The sequence below is a fragment of the Condylura cristata genome, unplaced genomic scaffold (genome assembly GCF_000260355.1).
Source record: "Condylura cristata isolate star-nosed mole 26May11 unplaced genomic scaffold, ConCri1.0 scaffold00017, whole genome shotgun sequence".
NCBI lineage: Eukaryota > Metazoa > Chordata > Mammalia > Eulipotyphla > Talpidae > Condylura > Condylura cristata.
The window spans coordinates 22,297,951-22,324,169 of record NW_004567118.1 but is presented as its reverse complement, the minus strand read 5'-3'; the positions used below and the strand labels follow the sequence as shown (position 1 = coordinate 22,324,169).

The 26,219-nt window shown below is 47.6% G+C and overlaps 1 protein-coding gene across 1 annotated transcript; it reads right to left on the bottom strand.

Annotated features, from left to right (window-relative positions):
- Positions 1-261: 261 nt before the first annotated feature.
- On the bottom strand, positions 262-25,757 carry SLC47A1 (solute carrier family 47 (multidrug and toxin extrusion), member 1). The gene is made up of 17 exons (XM_004684563.2): positions 25,623-25,757; positions 20,531-20,632; positions 18,149-18,217; positions 17,212-17,360; positions 16,284-16,326; positions 14,918-14,962; positions 12,834-12,931; positions 12,509-12,606; positions 12,289-12,402; positions 12,138-12,205; positions 9,483-9,591; positions 9,277-9,352; positions 7,291-7,360; positions 6,914-7,046; positions 3,516-3,610; positions 2,667-2,739; positions 262-795 (listed from the first exon to the last, which is right to left on the bottom strand). Exons 1-17 carry the CDS (start codon positions 25,755-25,757, stop codon positions 566-568), a joined length of 1,707 nt encoding a protein of 568 aa, XP_004684620.1. The 3' UTR covers positions 262-565.
- Between the last annotated feature and the right edge of the window lie 462 nt (positions 25,758-26,219).

Genomic DNA, 26,219 nt, shown 5'->3' with positions numbered 1-26,219 from the left:
GAATCAGCTCGGTGGTCTTTGGGGAACTTGAAATCTGGGCATAACAGGTAGCTTGATGGTGCTGTGACTTTACCCCCTGAGCCACCAGGGAGGCTCCTCCTTTTGTTCCTTCTTAAAACCACTCCAGTACCCACAGTGAGCATTAGATCCCACATAAATATCAACATGTGTCATTTTCCCATTGAATAATAACCTAAGACACAAGGAAAGATGTATTGTAAAATATATTTTAAATAATTCACACAATAAGAATCCTTCCGTACTCAGTATATTGGTTCGTATCTTAAAAAAAAAAAAACTATATAGAAGAAATATCAATGCAGGAAGATGAACGCATCAGTACACAGTGGTCCATGGTTGAGACAGTGACGGATGGATGATCACTCAAATGTAAACTTCCAGACATTGCCTTGAACGAGCACATGTTGGTCCTTCATTCGAAAGTTTATCTTTGAACTCTCAGTTCTTAAAATCCAGTTGAATTAAGTTTACTAAAAACAAATCGCCACCACTAGTTCTTCACTATGAATGATAAGCCCACCTGAAGTGACTCTGTCTCTCCACATCACTGAATGCTGACATACACTCGCACTAAAATCCCCACCAGTAACACTAAAGTGAACCCCAAGAACAGGAGCCCTCGTCGCAGCAACAGCTGTCTCCTGGACAACTTGGCTGAGTCCTGCGGCTGGGTGTCCGTGAGATGCTCTTCCTGGTGCATCTGCTGTGCCCACTGAGTCTCATCTTTTTTTTCCACATCTGTCATTAAAATTTCTCCATGGCTTTCAGGGTCCGCTGGAGGGAAAAAAGGACTTAGTTAGCAGCTTAACCGGATGTTCTCCCTCTCTGTGAGAACGGCGATGTGGACAAGTGCTATTAGTGGGGAGGAAGTAGATTTAGGAAGCAGTTGCTACCGTGCACCTCAAGAACTCCTGTGAGGGCGCCTCTGACACCTTCCTCACCAGCGCGGGGCGGCCCCTGCCTACTGTTTCCACCGGGGGACTCCAGAGAGTTCTGCCCCACCACAAGCACTAGAGAAATGAGGTGGTTCTCTGAGTTAAGCGTCAGAGGGAAAATCTTCAAGGAGCCAATATTTCAGAAAGAGAATGAGCCCAATAGAAGAAAAAAAAATTAACCTATTAACTATTCAAGTCCACTGAGAGAACTGGACATGAGCATCCTCACTTGCAAGGGCCTACAGCAGATGAAGCAGGAGAGTGACTCACATGGGTTTTAGTCTCATGACAGAATGTTAAGAGTAAGGAAAATGTCTTAAGGGCTTCCCAAGAGAAAAATTAAGGCAGGTAACGCAACAGAACAAGAATAAAACCAGCACCCGACATCTCAGTGGGCATAAGCGGATGCTGGGAATGCATGGGTGCCCTCGGAGGGCTGAGGAAAAGGATGCTGAAAGGATGGTAGAGGTTGGTCCCTACCAGACTGCTTCCTCTGTGTCGGGCACTGTTCTCAGCCTGCCCGGGCACGAGCCCACCTAACTCTCCCAATGAAAGTATGAAGTAACCAGTACCATTACCCCAATTTTATAAATAGTGGATGGTAGGAAAATTGGACCCTATTTGGTCCAAGTTAATTATAAAAGCTGGATAAAACAAATGAGAACTACCATTTTGAAGAGGCCAGAGTGCTAACAATATAAAAAGTCACCAGGGCTAGATCTGGGGCTTGCAGGGCACCCGGAGGGGTGCTCTGGCTGTGACAGCTGCTTTGGTCCTGAGGGTCCTCCCTTTGAGAGTGACAGGGCTTTGGGGAGTTCAGTCCCTACCAAGGTTGGGGCCCTGAAAAAACCCTTTTATTCTTCAGCTGCGCCCCATGTTTAAAGATGAAGCATAAGTAAACTGACCCTTCCTCTTGTTGCAGCTTACCTGCAGATCAGAAATCTCAATTTTTCTGAAATTGCTATAGATTCCTGGCAAAACTACATAGTTGACAGAAGTAAAGGAAGCTCCTCTCTGAAGAAGATGACATCAATCCAGGCCTCAAATGACTCATAATTCCAATACAAATGACATTTACATTTACAACGTCTAGAGCACAACTAAAGATAACCAATCAGACATACAGGAAACCAGATGCCAGGAATGAGAACTGGCAGAAACAACTGAAGTAATCATGTCTGCAATTTAGCTGATCAAAGAACTCAAAAGGGTTTTCATTATAAAGGAACAAAGACTAGTGTGAGAACATAACTAATCACATAAGGAACTGGGATGAGTACAATGGACAGAACAAAAAGATAAACATATTGACATGATGTTCACCAGAAGTGTAACTGGTTTAAGCCCACATGTTTGCCCGATGAACAACAGGGACCCACTGAAACGAACATACAAATGTCTGATATCTAGTCCAAGCATAGAGCCTCCAAGCATCAGAAATGCCTGTAGAATGCCCAAGGAAATGCCACATCTCCGCTGAGGAATTAATTGCCTGCCAGTAGCCATTACATCATCTATAGCAGTGTGTTAATATCTGGAATTAAAACAAGCAAACTTCAAGGCTGTTAACTTCAAAGTGGGTGTTAATTGACTTTGTGACTTCTTTCTGAAACAGTGTCACTCTATTTAAATGGCAGTTCATATGGCCCTACATGGCCTCTCCAAGAACTAGACAGGCCTGTTCTGAGAGTTGAGACAGCTAGATCGTACCTGGGTAAAGGGGTTCCTGAGAGAGAGGAGAGGTACCATCCATGCTGACTTTCAAGTTGGCGTGTACCTGAGCCTAGAAGATGAAACTCAAAGTTAATCCACAAGGCTCAGTCTCAGTGTCAAGGAAACACCCCACTTTACCACCCAGTGTAGAAAAAGTCAAGTCATTTTCTTTAATTAACATGTAACATTGGAGTGCCTCAAATTTATAAGTATGGAATCTTCTTTCATAAAGATTGATATGGGTAAATGTAACAGCTTAAGAGGAGGGAAAAGGTAAGAACCAAGAACATTTTGGATTTTCTCTTTGGTTTTCCTTCATCTCTTCTACTTGCACCTGATTTTCAGCCCCCATATTGACCCTAAAATTTGAAGAAAAAGAGCCCTCCCTGGTGGTATAACAGGTCAAAACATAGCACTATGAAGTTGGCCACAGCTGCTTCAGCAAGAGTTCGATCCCTGTCCAGGGAGGTGACCCACAAGGCATGGGAGACACCTCCTGACCTGCCCGCTGCTCCCCTTTTCAGTGCTTCTGTCTGTTCTGCTCCCCCCTCTGTCACTAGTGAATCCTCTCACTGCCCCTGCACCCAGTTCTGTATGCATAAATAAATCTTAAAAAAGAAAAAGAAAAGCAGCAGAAATGGAAAGAGGATGTTAGGAAAGGAGAGTGTGGTGTCCTGGCCAGGCCCAATTTATCTCCTGTTCACATGGGTGCTGTGGTGATGGAAAATAAATGCATGAATTTAATTTATAAAAATAAATAAAAAGAAAATGAGAGAGAGAGAGAGACCACTCTAAGTGTGCTGTGTTCTAGGAGAGTCTTTTGCTGGGATAGCAATGAACAGTTACCTCTTGGCAGGCTTTTTTCCAATTTAGCCGAGCAATAAAGCCGAGAAAACACACAGCTTGAGAGATGGTACAGATGATGATTCCTGCCCACAGACCTAGAAGAGGAAATATTTCAGAGGTTAATTCCATGGAGAACCCGCCAGCCCTGGAGTGCTCCCCAACACTACTACCCAAGGTTCTCAATCTCAGAACAAATGTTCAGATGCTCTTTTCTGGCCTTTTTCATCATAATGCTAGCTTCTAAAATGGTGCTAGGTATATAGAAATAAAAATTTCAGGACAAACTAACTCCTATTTCTAATCACCTCTCCAAACTACTATGCCTCATTCTCAAAAAGGTGAACTAAAAAAATGCTTTTTGCCTTCCTCACTTTCTTCAGGTACAGACTTCGCTAGAAGCTTTCAGAGCAGTTACCTCCCAACAATGACTGGGGGGGAGGGGAAGGAGAGTCTGAGTGGGAATGGAGGATGGGGAAAGTCTTGTAGATACCCAATGTACCCACACAGAACCCACAGTGAGACCCTAAGTTGCCAGAGTTTTTTGTTTGTTTGGTCAACAATGAATTAATGGCAAAATCAGAAACTCTTACTGATAGCCACAAGAGACTGAATATAGACACCATGATCAGACCATACATTAAAGTACAACTTTAACCCATAACCTAAAGCAACCTGCCCAGAAAACCAACTCCTTATCCACAATAAACAACCCAAAAAGCCTGCCTCTACGTCGGACTCACAAGAGGCCAGATTGCTATCTCTGTGGACAATCCAAGCAACTGAATAATACCTTCTGAGAAAATTTCCTCAAAATGACCAGCACTTGCTCAATAACTAACAGCTTCCCTAAATGGGACCAACTTAGGCTCAGTCAGAGAAAACCAAGTATGCGTCATTGTCCAGTCACACAGGATGTCCCACCTCTTGTTAGCCCACTACCAGCTGGCCAGCCTCCAGCCCGACACCCCGAACCTCCCCCTGTCCCTCGGTACCCCCTTCCCACTCCTCTGACCGCATCTGAAGTCTGCCAACACAAGTGATGGAGGCCGACTCCCTCTCTGAGCAAGCTCATGCTGAAGGGCCTTTGCTCCGTCTTCGTTTATGTCTACAGCCATTTAGATCTGGGCAAGGTACGGTGGCTGAGCTGGGTAGCCAGACTCACAATTCTCCTCCTTGGTGCTGATCACCGTCTCACCACATTTTTCAGGTGTGACCATCCCACTAAAGTTGAGGCCACCTGCCATTCCATTCCTATAGTGGACAAATAAAAACCGACCCGAGTTTTGAGAGCCCACTGTTCTCAACGCAGACAAATGACATGCCAGCTTAGCCATGTTGAACAGAAAATAACCAGCTACCTCCACCTGTAATTTGAAAGTTTTCCATTAGATTTCCAATCATTTCACCATTGACCATTACAAACAACTCTGACTCAACCTAGGAACGCCAAAATGGGGTCATTGTCAGAGCGCCCTGAATGGGAGCCAGAAATGTGTGTGTTTAAGAAGCCTCTCAGGGAAGGGGATGGCCGTTATCACGTGCTGGGACTGCGTGGAGGAGCAGTAACGGGTGCTCCTGTGTAGGCATAGTGCTCACCGCCCAGAGTGACGCAATACTCAAAAGCACTTGGAGGCAGCTCTCCTGCCTGCCTGCCCCAAAGCCTGTGTCACTGCAGGCATGTCTTCCTTAACCCTGCCGCTTCCAGACGGCGCTCTCCTGCGCTGCCGTGACTGCGCAGCCGCAGCTGTTTCTCTCCACCAGCCTGCACCTTTGGCAAGCACCAGCAGCCGGGCAGCCGCTCTCCCAAGTCTGCCGCCTGTGTCTCCCCGCCCCGCGTCTCTCAACAACCTGTCTCTTTCAGGGGCAGCTCTTTCTGCCGGCTTGTGTCTGTGCAAGCATCCTTTCTTCTCCTTTCCCTTTTTATAATAACCCTGCCCTTTTGGATATTTAGAAACAAAATAAACAAAACACCAACAAAACCAGTTCTTGCTATGCTTTCTTCTAAACCGCCGGTAGGTGGCAGGAACTGACCACTGTCTCCTCCCAGAGCCCACACTTCTCCAGGGTTCCAGCATTTCTACTGATTCTTAACTCCCTCTTCTTTGCTCGTAATAGTACATGTGGGTATATGGATGGGTACAGCACAACACTTAGGACATAAATAGAGCTAGATTTTTTTCGTAGATTTCTCTAGCTATTCTATTGGCCAATCCAACAGAAGAAGAATGCCAGAATGCAGCTTAATAATTTTCCGACTGTGATACGGAAGCCCAATGAACTTTGCGTTGGCAACTCCATTCTCTTCTCCCATATTTTTCCTTAAAATACTTTGAACTTGAGAGAAATTTGCAATGTAATGGGACACATTGGATTGGAAGTTCATCCTGGGTATCAAATGGCTTCTCACCGTCTCGAAGTCTGCCAAGGATCGACTGATAAAAACAAACCACACTTAAGCAAATCAGTCCTTCACCCAAAGAAAATGTGTTCAGGTTGGAATAGAAGCATGTATGAACTGCCAATGCATATCAAATTATTGTTTTAGAAATCAAAGCCGGGCAGGCATTTGCTTCCCCATGTTTTAAAAGATTAGCTCCGGTCATTTCACATCCTGTGGATTAAGTTCTCTCCTCCAAATGGAGAAGGGTGATGAGAACTCCTCCCGCCCCACCTCTGCCTGCCTTCTGGGTTGGTCACACACCTCACACACGTGCCCTGGAGGGAGACCCATAAGACACAGGGCTTTAGAGGCTGCACAAGCAGGAAGCTGCAGGATGGCCATGAAGGTAACACAAAGAGAACAGCTCTAGGTTCACATTTTATAGACTGTGGAGCCTGCCTGGCTGTGTGGACTAACACATGCGGCTTCGCTCCAGGTTAGATCGTCACAGAGGGTGCTGCCAGGAGTTCTAGGAGAAAACAGCAAGGCTGGCCCAGAGGATCCACTGCCTCATTTCCAACACGCTAGTGTCGCCAAATTAGGATGGTCTCAGCCAGCAATTCTCTCTCAGGGTCTCACCATACGTGGGCTGTCACTAAGAGGCAGAACTGGAACCACTAAAGCTGTGTTTCTGAATGCTTCTTGAACAATCCCTGCTGCCACTGAGAAGTGAGAACTCGTCAATCTAGGGTAGGAGGATGAGCAGAAAGAGCATCGTGCTCCTCTCCAGTATAGCCAACGTGCCTGACTGCCCGCTGGGTAAGAAGGGCATAAGCATGTGCCCATGGCCCCAGACAGCCTCTGGTCCTCTCCCTTCCCTTTTAAGCGCTGGATCCAGAACGAACTAGCAAAGCACCAGAGTTCCAGAGCTAAGTCTCAACAAGCGCCTACGTGTCCTGAGAGTCATTTCCTGGGCTGATAGGTTACTCAGTCCTGCCTGACCGAGGCTGAAACATACCGATCACACCCAGTTTAGCAGCAAACATCAGTGATATTCCAATCGGGAGGCCGATGATGTAATACCCAAGGGCATTAACGATGGCTCCAACCTTCTGATTTCCACTTCCCCTCAGAATCCCACCACTTGTGCACTGTGGGCAGATAACAATCCATCAGTATGAGCACTGCACATGTTTCTGGAAGACTCCCTGCCCCCAGCACTCTCCATTCCATGGGACTGTCAGACTCAAAAGCTGTGCTCTGGTGCCAGTGTTCTTGTGAAGTGAATATGAAGAGTTGCTGCTACCTCCTTGGCCGCCTTCTGCACTTAGATTTATCAAGAGAAGAAACACAGGCATCACAAACGTGCTGATGGGAATACAGCCTAATACTTACAGCAAGACCTTCGAAGAGGTGGGAAATGGCATAAATCGGAATCACCTGAGCCACCAGAGCAATTATTTCTCTGTTGGGAAGACAAAGCACATGGCGGTTAGGAGACTAAGGTGAGGGAACATGCAGGCCTCAGGGGAGGGAAACCTTGGCCTGCAGAGGAAACAGGCTCTGTGCCCACCACACAAGTTTTACAAAAAGGTCAGTGTGGAAAGTTAAGACAAATGATTTGGTATCCCTCCACCCCCAAATAAAATTTGGATTGTAGCATTCCTCATGGGTGCCTGGGTGGTGGAGAGCTATGGAGAACACTATGGTGAGGGGAGAAATCCTATACTAAAAAAAAATAAATAATAGCAAGAATGTAAAATGTTACTTTATTACAAATTAATATCTTTCTTGTAACAGATTCCATACATGACTGTATCTGGAAAAGGACAACAGATAGAGATGAGGATCTCTTTATGGAACCAGGCTGGCAATGTATCAAAAGCTTATGCACAATTTGGTTCCTAGAAATGGGTGCTGACCTTAAAAGCTGAGGGTTTGGGTTTTAATGCTGCACTTGAAAGGAGACTCCAAAAATGGTGTCACTGATTTGGGGGCTGCAAAGAGTTTACTATATATATTGTTGAGTGAGTTTCATCACAGATAAACCTAGAACGCGGTCTGACAATAGCTATTTTCTGAATTAACAAAGAAGAAATTCAGCATTGGATGGTCACCCCCCTCAAAAGGACAGAAATACAGTATTTTTATTTGAATTTTTAGCCAACACAAATGATTAAAAGAAATCAAACAATCTGAAAGGATGTTGGAGAAAAATCTTCTGCACTTCCTCTGACCTCTCATCACTACCTCCCCGAACCAAGTAACAATTCTTAGTATTGTGTTTGTCCAGTTTGAAAAAATACATAAGGAAATGCAAATACATATTCCTGTTTCCTCCTCTAGACTCCACCATGTCAAGTGATAGTCTCTGTGTTATGTTCTACCTCGTACTTTGATTTTTCCACCTGGTATATCTAGATCCCATTAAAATGTATTATTTTTACTGTGTTGCTACTATTTAGTGTGTCTACTACTATTTTATTTTAGATTTAAAATGGGTATGTTAAGAGTGGTCTACGTCTTGCTATCTTCTTTATGTTACCAATGTAGCAAACTATTTGCTTCATTAACAGAATGTGGGAGTTTTCCTTTTCTGAGCTCTGAAGCATCCCAGACAGCATTAGAATGCTCCTCATTTAAAGCTTTTATAAAAGTCTCCTTGGGAACCCTTTGGAATTGTTTTCTGAAGTTTAAAAAAATTTTTTTTTCTCCTAAGGATATCAGTCTATTTAGATCTGCTGTGGTTTCTGAGGTAAGTTTTGATAAGTTATTTTCCTAAAAAATTATTTATGCCTTCCAGATTTTAAAATTTACTTGTAAAGCTGTGAAAACTAATCTCCTATGCTAATTTTTTTCCTTGCATAGTGTCTCACCCTTTCTCCTGATGCTTAGGTTAAAGTAGCCATTGAGTCCACCAGTTTTAGTCTCCCCATTAAATGTATAGTTTTTGTGTCTCCTCAGATGTATAGTTTGTGGGTCTCCTGTTGCCCATTCTCTTTCCTGCCCTGTATACCTCCCTGAAGTGGACAGATTCAGAACAAATTCCCGTATGTTCCCTCTGAAGCCACCGGTCCAGGGTATTATTCTGAGAGTTAATTATGACTCCCTTTGAAGACAATGGGAAGGGTTTCTGTTGCCTTCCCATGGTGGACTGAGCACCAAAACCCATTAATCTGGATTCTGGATTCTAGATTATAGATTGTAACGTACCTCCTGCTTTTAGTCAGTTCTTCTCAGGCAACCTGGGGAGTCTTCGATCTTGCAAACAACTCAGGCACCCCTCCAAGATGCAACCACAGGGCAAGCCCAGTGTGAAAAATCCACTCACCCATGTCTGTACCACAGATTTCACATTTCAACGAAATTTCTAGCACTCACCGCTCAGTAGTGAAAATATACCCCATGAGGTCCTTACAGCTTAACAGCAGGACACATAAGGTTACAGCAAAGATTTCTAGGCGCAAAATGATAGAGAAACAGTACATGAAAAAGGGGGTTGGGAGAGAGAGGGAGCAAGGGAGGGAGAGCCTGGGCTTACAGGCACAGACTGCACAGGCCAAGCTCTGAGTAAGGAGTCTAAGCACCTGTGAGCACCAGGGCGACAGCTGAGGACCTCTTGGCCTGCTCAATGTTTCCAGCACCCAGCGCATTCCCCACCCGGACGCTGACAGCCACACTGAAGCCTGTGGGTATCTAGAGTGAAAAAGGAAACCCACCATGAGACTGCAAGGGTCAGAGAAGCAGCCTGCCTGGGGTCCACTTCTGAGGCTAACTACCAGCCTTCCTCAGGGTGGAGCATCCTGGAAGATTGCACTTTTTCCCCCATCTCATTGCTAAAATGTCCTAAACATTTGGAAAGATGAATTTGCAATACCCCCTTTGTCTAGCTGGGAGCCCCAAGTGTGGAACCTGGAACCTGGAACTGTAGGCCTGTCACATGCTGGCCACGTGTGAAGTCCTAGGAGGCCCTGGACAGTCGCTTTCCCTGCTGGGTGTGAGAGAATGGGCTTATAAGAATAGAAAAACTCAAACCAAGCTGACAGCCCTGCTATCCTTTGTGTGAGGGACTGGGTGGTACCAGGAAGCAGAGGCATTGTGGTTCGGACAGGGCATTCTGAAGTCAGACTGCCAAGGTTCAAATCCTGGCTTTGCTACCAGTCAGCCGCGTGACCTGACTCACCCTCTCTCCACTTCAACTGTTGTTAAGACCCACTTTGCGGAGTTACTGTGGAAAGTTAATGGGTCCACATGTTAATTGCTTAGAGAAGCGTCTCATCTATAGTAATTGTTCAATAAAGATCAGCAATTACTATTATATATAAATTTGCCACCTCAGAAATTGGTATTGAAAAAGAAAGAACTGTCACTTGTTTAAATGTAACTCTTGTCTTATGATCAGGATGACCGAGAACACGGTCAGCCTGGCACATAGACTTAGGTGTATAAAAGAAAAGAACTCAGTCGAATTCTTTCCTAGAAATTCACTAGTGGGAGCAACACACAATTTATTAATGACAAATGGAAAGAGGTGAATTGGTGGTGGAAGAACCTGGGAGACACTGCCTTAGCCAAACTATCAGTTCACATCCCCAGTGATGGGACAAACCCACATCACATCTCCTGCTGCAAGGCATGAGAAGAACACAGCTCCCTTCCTATGGCACTCCCACCAAAAGTGCAGGGTCATGAGGAAATGACAGTTGCAACTAATTAAGGGAAATGTCTGTGTATGGTGGCCTACATATGACTAAAATGGCAAGGTCCAGAAGGGCAAGAAAGGCTGAGGACCTGTTCTAGGTTAAACAGATCTTTTTAGTACTGGCAGGACACCTTAATTCCGGGGAAAACTAGTTACAAAGAACACTGCCAGAACAATCAGTGGCATCTGAACACCAACTGTGGTGATAATAGATGAGTGGACAGATGATAGATAGATAGATAGAGAGACAGATAGATGATAGACAAACAGGCAGATAGATAGAATGAGTGAGCAGATGGGTGAAATGTAAAACAATTGGTGAATATGAGTAAAGGCCATAAATCCTCCCTCTGATTAGAAGACATAAATGTAAATTCCAGAAGTCTGTTGGAAGACCAATGGCAATATATGCAGAAGACAAAATCCCAAATAATTTTACTTTTAGGAATTATATTAAAGAAATAATCAGACACATCTACAAAGATAGATGTCGTAAGGTGTTTAGTGAGGTGCTGTTAATAATACAGAAACACCAGAAATAAGCTAAATATCCAACAAAGGGAGAGTGGTCTAAAAAATGGTACTCCACACAGTGGCATGCTATGCACCATTAAGGATTTGATGTAGCTATGAGTTTACTGATGTATAAAATGTATGTCAAATATAAAAGGGCTCAGATGATAAGTATAGGTTAAAAAATTCTGCCAAAGGTTTGGGGGGAAAAAGCAAAGAGGAAACAGGTCTTCAAAAAAAAAAAAAAAAAAGATTCTTAAAATGGAAAATATACACTGTAAGTACTTTTTAAATATAACCAGTGGGGGAGGGTGGCTAACCTAAACATTAACACTACAAACAATGCCAGAACACACATGCTGGCTTTAGTTCCTTTCCATATTACAAATTCTTCTTTCTGTCCCCATTTTTATTTTATATTGTTAAAATGGGACTTGCTAGAGAAGAAAATTCTTCAGAATTTTAAGTCAATGTTTGCAGTAAAACAAAGTCAAAAGAAAGCCTCTAACAAGGTTCTTGTGTAACAAAGCCTCCTAGGGTTCTTGTGTAACAAAATGTCCTTCCTTTTCAAGGCTGAATAATATTCCATTGTAGGGGTAAGCCATATTTATTTACAGATACTTGGGCTGTTTATGCCTTTTTGCAATCATAAGTAATGCTGCTGTAAACATGGCTGTGCAAATAGCTGCTCAACACCCTCTGATTTTGGGGGCCTGACCTAGGATTGCTCACATGGAATAGTAAGAGCCACCAGAATCAGGTTGGAGTGGAGCTCTGTTGATGTAAAGAGCTTGGTCCTTATTGCTATGCACGCAGGGCCATCAACCTGTCCCCAAAGCATCTGTGTTGTAACAACAGGAGGAGATTCTTCATGTTTGGCAAGTCTTTCTGATGTGAATTTGTGTTAGGAGATAGAGAACCAGCTGTACTCAAGTCATCTGGTCTTTCTCCCCACCTCCCTACATCTCCCAGGGAAGACCCCACCATACCGATAGGACTCTCCACACGACTGCTATCAGACGCTCACCATATAGACAATGACTGCCAGTTCGTACACCACAGACTGGGCGCCCAGCTCCACCATGCCAAGGATACCTGGTGGAGAGAGAAAGCTGACTCCACGCTCTAGACAGGACCCTGCATTTCCAGCAGCCATCGCCATCTCTCCCCACACTGACCGCTCAGGAAACTCCCGATCTCATAGGCCCACCACTCAATGCACAGCATGAGCATGCTGGGAATGGCCAGACGGAGGAAGGAGGTCCAGTCCTGCAGGCACTCGAAGGACCACCCTGTAGGCAGGACACAGACACGGTGGCCACACATCCAGCCGTCAGGCAAGAATTCAGTTGGAGATGAAACCCACATCCAAGTTCGGAGACAAAAGGCAGCCTTTACCTCCCCAGGTTGCTACATGCAGTTTTCTCCAGAGGATGAACAGAAAGAGGAGCAGAGCCAGGACGAACTGGGAAATGGTATTTGCCAGTGCTGAGCCCCTGAGAAGAACAGTCTGGGTGAGGGGAGAATCCAGGCTTTCAGCCTCTCCCACCTTGCTTGGTGTCATACCCCGAGGTCTTCTTCCCAGAGCAGCTTCACTCACCATCCCTGACAGCATATCCCCAGGCAGGAGACCACACAAGGATACAATGACCAGGGAATGGCCCCACTTCCCTCCCCCAGGAAAAGCCACATGCAGTCATTCCCAAGACTAGGCTGGACTCACATCACCCCGAGGTGCAGCTGATGGAGAAACACATAGTTGGTGAGACCGTTGACGAGGTTGGCTGCAACTCCCGTGATGATCTGGGGCAGTATAATCCCCTGAAACGAGGACAGACCACACCTGAGGTCCTTGAGATGTGGGGGTCCTCAGTATCTAAGTAGAAACTGAAATCGCTCCAGCTCCCCTCAGAGCAAGGTAAGCAGACACCAGCGAAATCACCTCCTCCTTCCATGTCCTCTCCCTCCCTCCCACCACCGTCTTCACCCAAAAGTCTAAGCGTCTCCCCACGGGTCATCTGCTCCTCTTTCCTGCCTTCTTCCCTCTCCAGTGACATTTCTCTGAAACCCAGCTGCCTTGCTGCTGTCCTGCTGGGCACCAAGATGGAGACCAGCGTAAGAGGAGCTCCTTCCTCTCCTTTCCTGTGGGCTGTACAGCCAGCCGGTCCTTCCACCCTACAGAGTCCAGCCGCCTTTGTGTTCCCCATTGCCCCCACAAGGCGATTCTTTCTTTGCCCTAGAACTTCTTCCGCTTCTTTTGGGACCACATCCATTACACTCATCTCTTTCCCTGGCAATTCATTTCTCCCCACCAAACTAAAAACCTCAGCACAGCAGGCAAGGCCTGCGCATACTTCCAGGACCAGCCTGCCGTGACAGTCCGCCGTCCGTGTACCCCTCCACCCACGTTGTGCCTACCCCAGACTCTGCAGGCCTGCCCCTGAGTGGGCTTCCTCTGTCCAGAGTGTGCCCCCGCTTCCCCGCCTTGGGAAGCTCAGGGCATCCCCCATACCCGAGGGACACCTCCTTAAGCCCAGGGCAGGGAGGGTGGGGCTTTCACACATCTCCTCAGCAGGTGAGGTCAGAGCTGTGGTGAGAAGCTCCAGCTGCTGGGAAGGCGCCAGGGAGAGAGCCCTGCGGGGTGGGAGACCTCACCTGAGACCTCGCCCGACTTCGACTTCGTAGGGGGTTGTGGCTTCCAGGCACAGCCCGGAGCCCAGACCCAGATGTGCGACTTCTGTCTCTGCACAGGCATGTCAAGCATGTAATACTGATACTAATAAAGAATTGACATTTTAAAATAAAGTAATTTCTTTTTTCCCTTCCACTTTACTGGGATTACTTGCTCGACATTGCTGTGTAAGTTCACGGCAAACAGCATAGTGGTTTAACTTCCACAGCTAGTGAAATGCTAGCCCAGTAAGGTTAGCCTCCGTCCTCTCTTATGGATGCAGTAAAAAGGGGAAGCAAGGGGGAAAAGGGAAAACTCCATCTCCTTGTGAGAATTCTTAGGCTCTACGTTCAAATATACCATACAGCAGGCTTTCCTTAGCTATCATGGTAATACTGCATCTTATTATAACCGGAGGTTTGCACCTTTTTACCACCTTCAAACCCAGTTGGATAATAAGTTAATTTTAAGAATATCAAACAGATGGAAACTGTCCTTCTCTCCTCCTCCCGCTTGACTGATGCCCTGGAAAGCCAGCCTGTGTGGCCTGAGCCAGGCATGCCCGGTGCTCTCATTCATCTGGATTTCTCTGCAAGGATGTTGAGGATCCCATACCTGCTAGCATCCTAAATAGCTATCTACAAAGCCCAAAGCTATTGGCCTCTGGCCTCTGGTTATCATTGTTAGCCACACAGGTAGAGCTCTGACTGACTGCCAGGCCTCATTTCAATTTGTGTTTTTACATCTTCGCTGAGGAAAGTGGCGCCTTTCCATCAGCCTGTCAGCTGCTGTTTCCCAGTGCGCACCAGGGAGCAGACAGGTATGGACCCTTTCTCCCGACTCGCCCAAGGAGTGGGGCGCTCATTCTGAGCCAAAGAACACTACAGCTTTGATCATACCCTGCCAGTGACAATATTTCAAAACTAGAAGTTGACACAAATTTTCCAGAGCCAAAGTAAATGCATCCTTTCCTTGATATCACCTAACAAAGCCCCCACTGCCAAAGTCCTGTGTGTATGGACAGACAGCTGTATTTCAGTGGCTCCCTGCAGGAGTACGAAGTGTTCTCAAGGCCCCACCTTCCAAAGAAGCTTGCATCCCCCACCCCCACCCACAAAAAGGGAGATTTGCATTACCTGGTTGAGCAAATATTTAACTTGTAATGTATAAAGAAAGGTTGCCTAGGAAAGAACAAGACAGATGAAAGTTAATATTTTGGCCGTCATCTGCCAGTGATTGGGAGCTGTGTCTTGGCTGCCTTCTTTCTGCTCCCACACAGAGCCAGAAGTGCTCCATCTCAGGAGGAGAGGGGGTAAGGGTGGAAGCCAAGTTCTCCAAGTCTGAGGGGCTCGAAACATCTTTTAGATGAAGAGGATCCAAGCAACCTTGGGGCTTCCAGCCTGCATCATGCGCATCACTGCGAGGGTGGGGAGTTGTAAAGGTAGCCCCGGGGCGAAGTCTGGGGAGCACCGACTTTTTAACTAGAGTCCTCCCTTTTGGTGGAATAATTAAAGATTATTCAACTTGAAAGGCTTCAGCTTAAAGTACCAGCCCTGAGCCAGGCTCAGGGGAAACCAATCCTACAACATTTGGCCTTGGGCCTGACAACAACTTCCTGTTGTCAAGTCACCCAGCCTGTGGTACTTTACTACAGCAGCTCAAGCATGCTCGTCAGCGTCACTGCCTCACTGACTGAAACTTGTGCTCTGTGGGCATACTGTCCGCACATGACTGTATCAACATTAACACACACTTAGGATTCTGTGCGATGACACACAGCAAGCACAAAAATGTCTCACGGTTCAGAATGAGGCCTTTAAGGGTCCTGATGGAGAAGACTTAATCCCAATACAATAAAGGCTTGTCAGCCCCAATAAAATGCCAGAGGCGGGCCCTCCCTGGTGGCGCAGCGGGTTAAAGCACAGCACTGAGAAGCTAAAACCACTTCTGCATGGGTTCGATTCCCGCCTGCCCCGGAGGTGACCACATGGCATGGCAGACCTCTCCTGACCTGCCTGCTGCTCCCCTCAGCAGTGTACTTCCTTGATCTGCCTGTTCTGCTCCCCACCTTGTCTCTGGTGAAACCTCTCGCCGCCCCTGAGCCTCTGGCCTGTACCCCAGTTCTGTATGAACAAATAAATAAATTTTTAAAAAAAATGCCAGAGGCACCTCAGGTACTGTTCAGGGCAGTGGCCCACTGGAGTGGCCTAGACTTTGGTGTTTCTCCAGGAGCAAATGTTGGTGTCCCGGAGCAGGCGGGAATCAAACTCCATGCTGAAGTGGCTTTAGCTTCTTAGTGCTGTGCTTTAACCCGCTGCGCCACCAAGGAGGGCCTGTTGGTGTCTTTTATGGGTCTATTAATGTCATTCTTTCTTAAAGAGGCAAACACCACATCACCACATGTGGGAATCATATGTGGTCAATTCACTGATCTCATGAACAGCTTGGCTACCTGTATCCTTGGGTTTCAAGAAGGGCCCCTCTTAAACCATGAGCACTTACAGGAAGAGCAGGAATGAAGATCATCACATAGGTCTGGGTAAGCCTACAGAAAGAAAGGGGGAAAAAGGATGATAGACATCTTCATTCCAAGGACAAGGTAAGGAGGAAAAACAAATTGAACCTGCCTTTGCATTCTTGGTGCTTCCTAAATTAATGGGCTTACATGACTAGAATGAATGTGATATTTTACACATGGAGCCTATCATTCTATAACCCTCTTGGTTCCTCTAAGTCTTTGGGTCTGAGACAGGTTTGTCAAGCTCAGCAATGTAGCTGCAGAGTTCTCTGTGGAGGGCAGCTGTGTTCTCTGTGGGCCTCAGAGAGTGTTTTGCAGCATCCCTGGCTTTTACCACTACCAACCCCCCAATATCAGATATTTCTGACAATCAGAAACATCTACCGACATTGCCAGATGTTCCCTGGGTTCAGAGCCACTGGTCTAAGGCAAGAACTTTTAAAGATCTTCATAAACTAAAAGCATAAGTCTCAAACTTGATGGCACTTTAGAATCCTCTGGGGTACTTTGACAGATTCTGACACCAGACTGCAATCCAGACCCCAGACTAATCAAAACAGTACGCCGTTGGGGAGAGGACCCAAGCGTGAGTGAATTTTCGAGGCCCCAGGGGGATTTCAGTTTTCACCATGGTCAAGAAGCACAAAACCATGAACAGTCACACAGACTACCATCCCACGTGAAGGACAGTTGCAAACCCACTTTCACTCAAAGCTATTTACCCTAGAGGTCACCCAGACAAGGAGAAGTCTAGGACTAACGCCTGATAGTCACGGGAGAAAGGACCTCCCTCCCCGCCTTGGTCCCTTGGTGTGTGACCTTGTCCCTGGCGTTTGTAACTCCTGGAAGCTGAACTTAGGACAACCTTCCACCAGGATGGGTTCCAGTCCTGCCTGGCATGTCCTGTCTTACCTGGACACATCCGGGTCCTGCTTGAAGAGCAGCAGGATCTGCTGGGTGTTGAGGAAGAGTGCCCAGCAGGGGAAGCAGCACAGAAGCAGTATGAGCACACCCCTCTGCAGGATCACCCCCACGTGCTTCAGATTCCGGCTCCCAAACGTCTAGGTGCACACAGCAAGACGAACCCATTAGCACTGCATGGCACCCCCATATTCCCCACCAAGGCCTCCAGTCATGCACCATAGAGACAGCTCCCCAGGTTAAGCTAATGTGCAGTCTGGGTTACATCACCTGGAAGCTAGAAATGCAAGTTCTTAGGCCCCACACAGAACCTCCAGGGCAAGGCCAAACTGCGTACATCTCCTCCCAGGTCCACGATCAGTGACATCTCTCTAGCAGCTTGAAATTAGCCACGGAGTGAGTAACTTCCACCACCGGAAGTGGCAGATCCTCCATGCAAAGCCCTTGCCCCCACTCCCACCTAGGGGGCCTTGTCTTTAAATGCTTGCCATCAGACCCTTGGCTGAGGCCACCAGCCTGTGTTCTAACAAGCCCTGCAGGTGACTGACATGCACATGAAAGTTTGACAACCACATAGGTCGCACATATCCTGACCTGGATGGCAGCTATGTCCACCATCTACGATCAGTGCTAACCTCATTGACCTGGAAAGGGATAGAAAGGACTTTCGCATAACACCCTTATATGATCAAGTGTTAGGTGGCTGTGTACCTGTGCAGATAAACACTTGTTCCTCTGCCTGAGAGTCACCCAGCCACATTTCAAAGAACATAGGCCAGACAACGCATTGGTGGCTGACAAAATGCTGTGACAGGGTTTACTGGTGAGAATTTCTTCCCTCTATGTTTCCCTTCTCCCTGTTTGCAGTGAGGTTCTTCAAGAGAACAGCCCCAGGATCACTGTGAGAGTGGTCTGGGCTTTCACTTACCTGGGAGATGAGGGTGTCGCAAGCAGAAGATAAGCCAAACCCCACGGAGATACCGGTGACATTGATAACCTGGAAAGGACACGAAGAGGAGGCCACACAGAGTTAAGGGAGGAAAAGCAGCCCAAGCACTGCCCGCCCCGCTCAGGCCTGCGGGTCCTGCACACTAAGTCACAACATCACCCACATCGCCCTTGTGAGGCCCTGGGGAGCCGCGCGAATCCTCTGCCAGTGGGCTGGCTGCATTTCAAGGACACACAGATTTAGAGACGGAAGAAAATCTTAGCCAGCGTTTCTGATCCAGCTTTTTTCTTTTGCAAGTCTTAAGCTTCTGTTCCCCAATTTCATAGGAATGTGAGTCCTTTTTTTTTTTAACAGTCAGAATGATGTTTTCATTTATTTTTTGAGGTACAACTGACATGTAACATCAGTTTTAGGTGTGCAACATAGCAATTTAATGTCTAAGCACATTGCAAAATGATCACAATAAATTATCAGCTGTCCCTATACATTAGTTACAATATTTTTCTCTTGTTGAGAACTTTTGATATGCTATAGACAACTGTATTATTAAATTAGCAAATTTCAAATACGTAATACAGAATACAGTATTATTAACTAAGGTCACCATGCTGTGCATTACATCCCAAGGTCTTACTTATTTTACGGAATGGGAATCCTTTTCTTTTGTTAGTTTGGTTTTTTTGTTTGTTTGTTTTTGTTTTTTATTTTACAAAAGTTTATTTTTACATCATTTTGTACATTTTTTTTTCCATCTCAATTGTAATCCCCACGGGTTTCCCATCACCAAGTCACCTGTGTGCCATCACCATAATCGGAATGGGAATCCTTTTTCAGGGGTTAACGCAATGCGATACAACAGCAGCTCGGGACAAAGTCACTACGGAAGCTCCAGCACAGCCTTTCACACTATCCTGAAGGGCTCTGGGAGCACAGAGGCAAGTCTTGAAGTCAAGGCCAAGTGGACTTGTCCTGTCCAGGGTCAGCAACAAAACCTGGTTGTTCCCAGAGGTTTGGGAAACCCAAGGCAGGGTCCCCAAACCAGGGAGCTGTATCACAGGCCATCTGGTGCTCTCACTGTCTGGAAGCTGCTGCCTTCACCTGAGTCCACTTGGTAGACCCTGGAGACAGCGACCGAAGCCAGGCCCGGCTTTACAACTTTTTTGCCTTTACAGCTCTTTTGCCTTTTCTTGGCCAGAGAGAATTTGCTGGAGGCTGGCTGAGAGCTTTTCTGCCTCCCTCCAAATTGGCAATCATTAAAAGCCAAAAAGGAGCCTGAGGTTATTTTTGTTACTCCTTGAAAATAAAATAATCTGTGCCTTCTATGGCTAGGAACTAATTCAGGGTCGTCTTGAACAGTTCAGAGGGAGCAAACTCAGATGCCTGCAGGAATTAGGCAGGTAAACTGAAGGATGCTTAGGGGTACTGGAAGCAAAGAAAAATTTAGGAGTCTTTGGGGAGTAGGGACTCATCCTGCAAAAAGTCATTGAAAGCACTTCCCTAGAAATACCTAGCTCAGCATAGCTAGTTAACCCCTGACAGATTAATGATATAGCTCTTTGGTTGGGGAGTTTGAATCAACAATACTATGAAGATTTAGGGTTCCATCCACTTTTAGGTTTAGACACTAAGATCAAGGGTTTCATCTTCAGTTCCATTTCCAGATTAGACAAGATAGACAAGTTATGGAGTGTGAGTGGGGGTCACAGTTCTTCCTGATACAATTCAGGAGGCAGATTGAAACACATGCCATTACAATCCCTTCTTCCAGGTGTGGGACCAGGAGTGGGAGTCCAAAGTCCATGGATTAAAAATTATTTCATAAGGGGCCTCTCTAGTGGCTTAAGGGGTTAAGTTGCAGGACTATGAAGCTATTCACAGCCACTGCAGAACCAGTTCAATTCCTGACCAGGGAGGTGACCCACATGGCACAGCAGACCTCTCCTGTCTCACCTGCTGCTCCCTTCAGCAGTGTACTTCATGGATCTGCCTGTTCTGCTCCCCACTCTGTCTCTGCTGAATCCTCTCATCCCCCAGCTCTGGCCTACACCCCAGCTCCTGTATGCATAAATAAATAAATCTTTTTTAAAATACTAGCTCACGAGGTAGACAGAATGATAGCCCCCCAAAATATGTCCCCATCCCTACCCCCCCAGAACCTGAAAATATGTGAGGCTACATGGCAATGGAACCAGCACCTTGATTTGAACAAGCAAATTTCATTTTGGACTTTTGACTGCCAGCACTGTAAAGTAATTGATTGGTTTGTTTTAAACCACCAAGGTGTGGACATTTGTCACAATAGCAAGAGGAAGCTAATATCGACAGCTTTCATCAGTCTCAATTAGAAAGTCCTATACGCACAGCGATGGCAAGTGTGACAGCATCCAACTCCAGCTTCCCCAGGTGGCCGCAGAACACAGAGCTTACGAAGCTGATGAGGAACACCATCAGCTGAGCCAGGAACTGGAAGGGACAGAAAACAGGGGTTGCACATGAGTGTCAAGCATCACTATAGAAGGAGCTCCCAGCCTCTCCCAGCCAACTCCACTCAGAAGGAAAGCAGCACAGATTTTTTAAAAATAATATAATAGTTTATTTTTACATCATTTTGTGCATTTTTCCATCTCAGTTGTAATCCCCTTGAGCTTCCCGTCACCAAATCACCCATGAGGAACACAGATTTTAATGAGCGCCTGCCAGCTTTTACCAGCAAATGGACCACTTTTGATGGACTTCTTGAAATATTAAGAAGTTCATTTGCAACCACAGTTAGAATCATCTTTTTGAGAACTTCTTGCCTTTTGATTGATTTTTCCATTTCAGATTCACATTTCATAAATCACAAGTTTGTCTTTTCTCTGAAATTTTCAGAGGCTGCCTTCTGGGAGAACTTTCTGATTCCTTTCTTTTTATAAACTTACCTTGGCTTTGGAATCTTTTCAGATCACCATCCTTTTAGCCTCCCTGTACTTTGACAACTGCAACTGTTTTCTTCTTCTCCACGATCATCTTTCTCCTCAACAGTGCTCTGCCCCCACACACCCGGTAAGCTGATTTTTGTGGCTTCACATGAAAACATAGTCAGTCTCCTCTATTATCAGACCTTTGGGACTTTCCCCAGATTTTTCTATTACAAACTAGACTGCTCAGAATGTCTTTTTTGTGTGGGTGGGGGCAGATGTTTTCTTAGGGCCAGAGCCCAGTTCAAGGCTGGGAATAGGTAAGTCTGTTAGCTCAGAGGCCAGACTGTCTAGCTGCATTACACTAATCCATGTGAAAAGCATTTTCAATGACCACTGCAGCTAAAATTATTTCTTCGCTGGGCTGCTGCAGCTGGGTTATGGAAGTAACACAGGGCCCGGGTTGCCTAATGCTGTGCCCTCCTGAACAGCAGCCCCAGGAAGATCCGGCTCCAGAGTTCATATTTGCTAACCACATACATGCTCTCAGATCCTTATTTCAAGCCCTTCATATGAGTTCTTGTGGTTCATTCACATTATGATCACCTGGGAGGTTGTTCTGCCTGTCCCGGTTGTTCTGCCTGAATGCCCATGGGAGCATTCAGCATGTGCCCCATACCCTCTTCTAATACCCAATCAAGATATGGTCAGCAAGGACCCGGCCCTCAGAACTGTCCCATCACAGGGCATGTGGCTGTGCCCAGGGAATTAACAAATTCTGGGCAAAGGTTGGTTCCCCCAGATGTCTCAACAATGCTGTCTCAACAATAGTCTGATGTGGTCAAATGGACATGAAAATGGCCAGAATATACTTCTGTCCCTTCTTCTTGTCACAAAGACCCTGCTTATTTTCAGACCAGGTATTGTCTTACCTCCTGGCAGCTTCAGAAAGGTACTTCCAGGGCCAGAAGCCAGGGGGGCAATAGGTCTAAACCTGCCCAGTGTGCTGCACCAGCATGCTTCTGGAAGGCCCCATTCTTAGCCTCTGTCACAGATGCCTGGAAGTTGACTCCTAGCAGCAGTATCTTAGCACTGGAAAGACAGTGCATGATCACTGAGTCATTGAATACAGCCTCTTCTCTGACACAAGAGAGAGCAACCGGCAGTCAGGGTGAACGATCAGCCCGGTCACATAGCTAGTTAGTGGCAGAGATGTAACTAGCACTCAAGTCCTCTTGCATTCAGATGGTCCATTTGGGCCAATATCTTCAGGGAATGGGTCTGAGTGAGTGGGACTCCACCATTCCATTCCTACACCATGAGCTTCCATAGTATGGAAGGGAAAAGAGGTCAAGTCATATAACCCAGATACGTGCACATGTGATGGGCCCTACAGAGGAGACAGGAGCTTGGAGAGCATAACACAGGAGTCAGAGAAGGTTCCTAGCGGAAAAGAAGTTCAGCTGAAACCTGAAGGACGAGCTGGCACGTGAAGGTGGCCTGTCTATCCGGGGAGCGTATTCCAGGCAGAGGGAACAGAGCACAGCAGGAGGGTGCAGCGTTTGCGGCATGGCTGGGGGACAGGAAAGAGACTGCAGTGAAGGGCAAGGGGGGAAAGTGAAACAAGGTAGGACCCCACAGAATCAGAGTCGACAACTTCCGATGTTCGTTTGAAGAGGAGCTGGGTGACTCCAGGAGGAGCACTTGGGCTCCATGAGCTGACATGGGGGAGAACATTTAGAGTCCACAGTGGTCAAGCTTGGGGCATGCCGGTGGAGCAGGGAAGATGTGGACCCAGCTGAGAGATGCTCAGCCTGAGAGAGGATGGGGGGACAGCGGGAAGGTCCTGGAGCATCTCGAGTTTCCACTCCATCTCTGAATATTTCCTCAATTCTCACACCCATCACCCTTGGACTGTCTCCCAGATGAAGTCTTCCCCATTTAGGCGTTTCCCTCTGTAGCCCAGATTGTCTTCTGCCTCGTTGTCACTAACATTCCCAGCTAACTATTCCCCCAATGCCTACAAGAGAAATGCAACAGCTGTCCATCAGTCCCTCCATTGTCCTTACCTGGGGGAGGTCTCCCTGCTCTTCCTGACTAGGGGTACTAGAAAGCTCTCCAGCTCTCTCCCAGGCTTTCTGCTCCCCCATCTTTCATATCTTTGGCAATGCTGTGGACAGTTGATGCCCCTAGGGTGTAGCCAAACCCTTTTTGAAATTTTTTTCCAGGACTCTGACAGTTCAGCTGACTTGGAGATGCTAAGGACAAAGAGAGAGCAAGGTTGAAATGCCCGAGGCTAGGTAATTTTAACCACCACTTTTCCTCCCCCACAAATACACATTTTCCTAAAGCTTTCTGGGGGGTAAATGGAAAATATATCGATAGCATCTTTTCCAATGCACATTGTTCATTTCAAACGCTTTCCTTTGTGTCCTGCGTTATTCCCTCTTGACACGCTCCATTTAAATGAAACTCAGTAGGGCAATGGATAATCCTAGCACCTTAGCCTGAGTCGTATCTTGGATTCTCCTAGCATGGGGTCAATATGAGATGCCTGGAAGGGAGGCATGAGCGGGAGAGAAAGAACACAGAGAGGTTTGGCATCCTACCTAAACCAGTTGCACCTTCTCCACAATTTGCAGGGGCAGGAAGGGGCAAGATAGATGGAAATGGACCACTCACAAAAGAGCCCGCGAGGGGTTCCATGCACACTGCATGGGGCTGAACAGGTACATACTTTGTCCTCATCGGGGAAAGTTGTCACACAGAACACTCACAAATGTCTGGAAGGGGAACCCCCAAATTGTCTCTCAATGGTGAGATCTCAGTTATTTTTCTTTTGTTTGCCTTGGCCTTTTTTTTCCCCTACAGGGAATGTGTGTTACATTTGCAGTCAATGCAGTCACATGTGTGTACACACAAGCAGAAAGTGTGAGGGCCTGGCATGTGCTCATCCCTGCGGACAGAAGGCCCCCTACGCCATGGAGACCAGGCCACTGCAGCACAAAGACAAAAGACCTGTCACTGGGAGAAGCTGGGCTTCAAGAAGCTCTTTGCCTTCATTTTTTATACTATTAGAGTGGCACCTGCCTTTCAGAGTCCTTCCTCACAGCACTCTGCAAGGAAGTGTTGGCCCAAAGCATGGACTATTGTCCTCACCGAATAGATGGACAGGAGAAGCTGGAAGAGGCTTGGAGAGGACTCCAGTTCACAGAACGGCTTCCTAACCTACCTGCTGAATTCAAAGCAGGGAATTGGGTCCCAGGGCTTGAGATTCCAAACCATTCGTTCTTTTCTTTCTGCAAGAGGTCTTTGCAAACTGCTTCCTACTAGGTGACCTTTCATGTCAGCGCTTACTCCTGCCATTCCTGCCACCACACACACCACACAGCGGGTGTCACCAGATCCCACGAGTGACGGCGTCACCGTGCCGGGTCACACCGGCCTGCTTAGCCTCTGCACGTATAGAATGCCCACCCCCTGGCCAAAGGTTTCTTCTCCACTTAAAAATGTGTCAGGTCGGGCCCTCCCTGATGGCACAGCGGGTTAAAGCACAGCACTGAGAATCTAAAGCCGCTTCCGCATGAGTTCGATTCCCGCCTGCCCCGGAGGTGACCACATGGTGTGGCAGACCTCTCCTGACCCGCCCGCTGCTCCCCTCAGCAGTGTACTTCGTCGATCTGCCTGTTCTGCTCCCCACTCTGTCTCTGGTGAATCCTCTCACCCTCCCTGTTCTGCTCCCCACTCTGTCTCTGGTGAATCCTCTCACCCTCCGCATCTCTGACCCGTACCCCAGTCTGTACGAATAAATAAATAAATCTTTAAAAAAAAAAATGTGTCAGGTTCTTCCTGTCCAATGAAATGGGGTTCTTACCTACCCTGGTGACTCAAAATCTCCCCACTGGAAGCAAAACCTGAATGGATTATATTTGTGTAGTTCTTAAAACCTCAACCCAAGACAGAGCCACACTAAAGCGCTTTTCTACCCACAATACTTGGGAGGGGGTGTGGGGGTGTATATACAGGACGGGATCCTGGTTTCCTCATGCAAAGGCTGACGAGACCTAGTTCCCCAGAAATAGTTTCGGAGCTCAAATCCCTGACAGACACTGCTCACTTTCCTCCACACTTCAAAACGTTGTTTAGATACCTGAGCTCCCAGACTACAGCAATTTTTTTTTTCAAGTAAACCAAATTCCCGAGTGTTTTCAAGTTGGGATAACTTTGAGATACGCGCCTGGGGTGAGACTCGGGTGGAAAGCCTTTGGGGGAGCAGGTCCCGCTTCGCCGAGACTCCCAGGGCCACGGCGCTGGCCAGCGGCGCCGGGCGGTCCGGGCGCGGGGCGGTAGGGGGTTGTGACGCGCGGCCAGGCACCCGGCAGCTTCGGCCACCGGCCCCTGCCCCGCTCCCAGCGCCCGATCATCTCTCTCGGGCGCCCGCGGGTGACTGGCCGCCGCCTGCTAACTGCTCCACCCCACTCCCCGGTGATAATGGACCCCACGGACCGCCGGTCGCCCACCCGCAGACTTCCGACGGAGGCCCCTTAACTCACCGCGGGACCCGCCAGGACCAGGAGCTCCCGCAGCTCCTCTCGGAAGTCGGACAGCGGCAGGCAGGGTGGTCCGCGACGCCCGGCGGTGGCCGCCCGGCCCAGGCGCTCGGGCTGGGGCTCTTCGCGAGCCTCCATGTGGCCGGTGCCTTGCGATCCCGGAGTGCGGAGGCTGCCGCCGGCGATCAGAGTGCAGGGCCGGCCCCCTCTCCAGTCCCCGCCCCGGGCGCGCTCCGGAGGAGCCCGAGCCGCGGAGCCGGTCAGCAGGCGACCTCAGACGCACCCCGTGCACGTTTGCACCTCCACTTACGCCGGCTGCTTGGGAAAGGCTCACAAACTCCTGGCCTTGGAAGGCAAAGTTTGGAAAAGTTCTGATAACAAACGGAAAGCCGCCAGGAGGTGGGGACAGTGAGAAGGGCTGGGTCCTCCGACCTTCTGACACTAGAGCCTGCCCTGGCTCTGCGCCTCCTTCGGGGGTTTCAGGTTCTGAAAGGCGGACGTGGAAGGACTGGGGTTCTCCAGCCTGCCAACCAGGCGTGCCAAGCTTTGACTGTACCTGCCCTGCAGACTGTCCCCAACACCTGCTTCGAGACTGCGTTC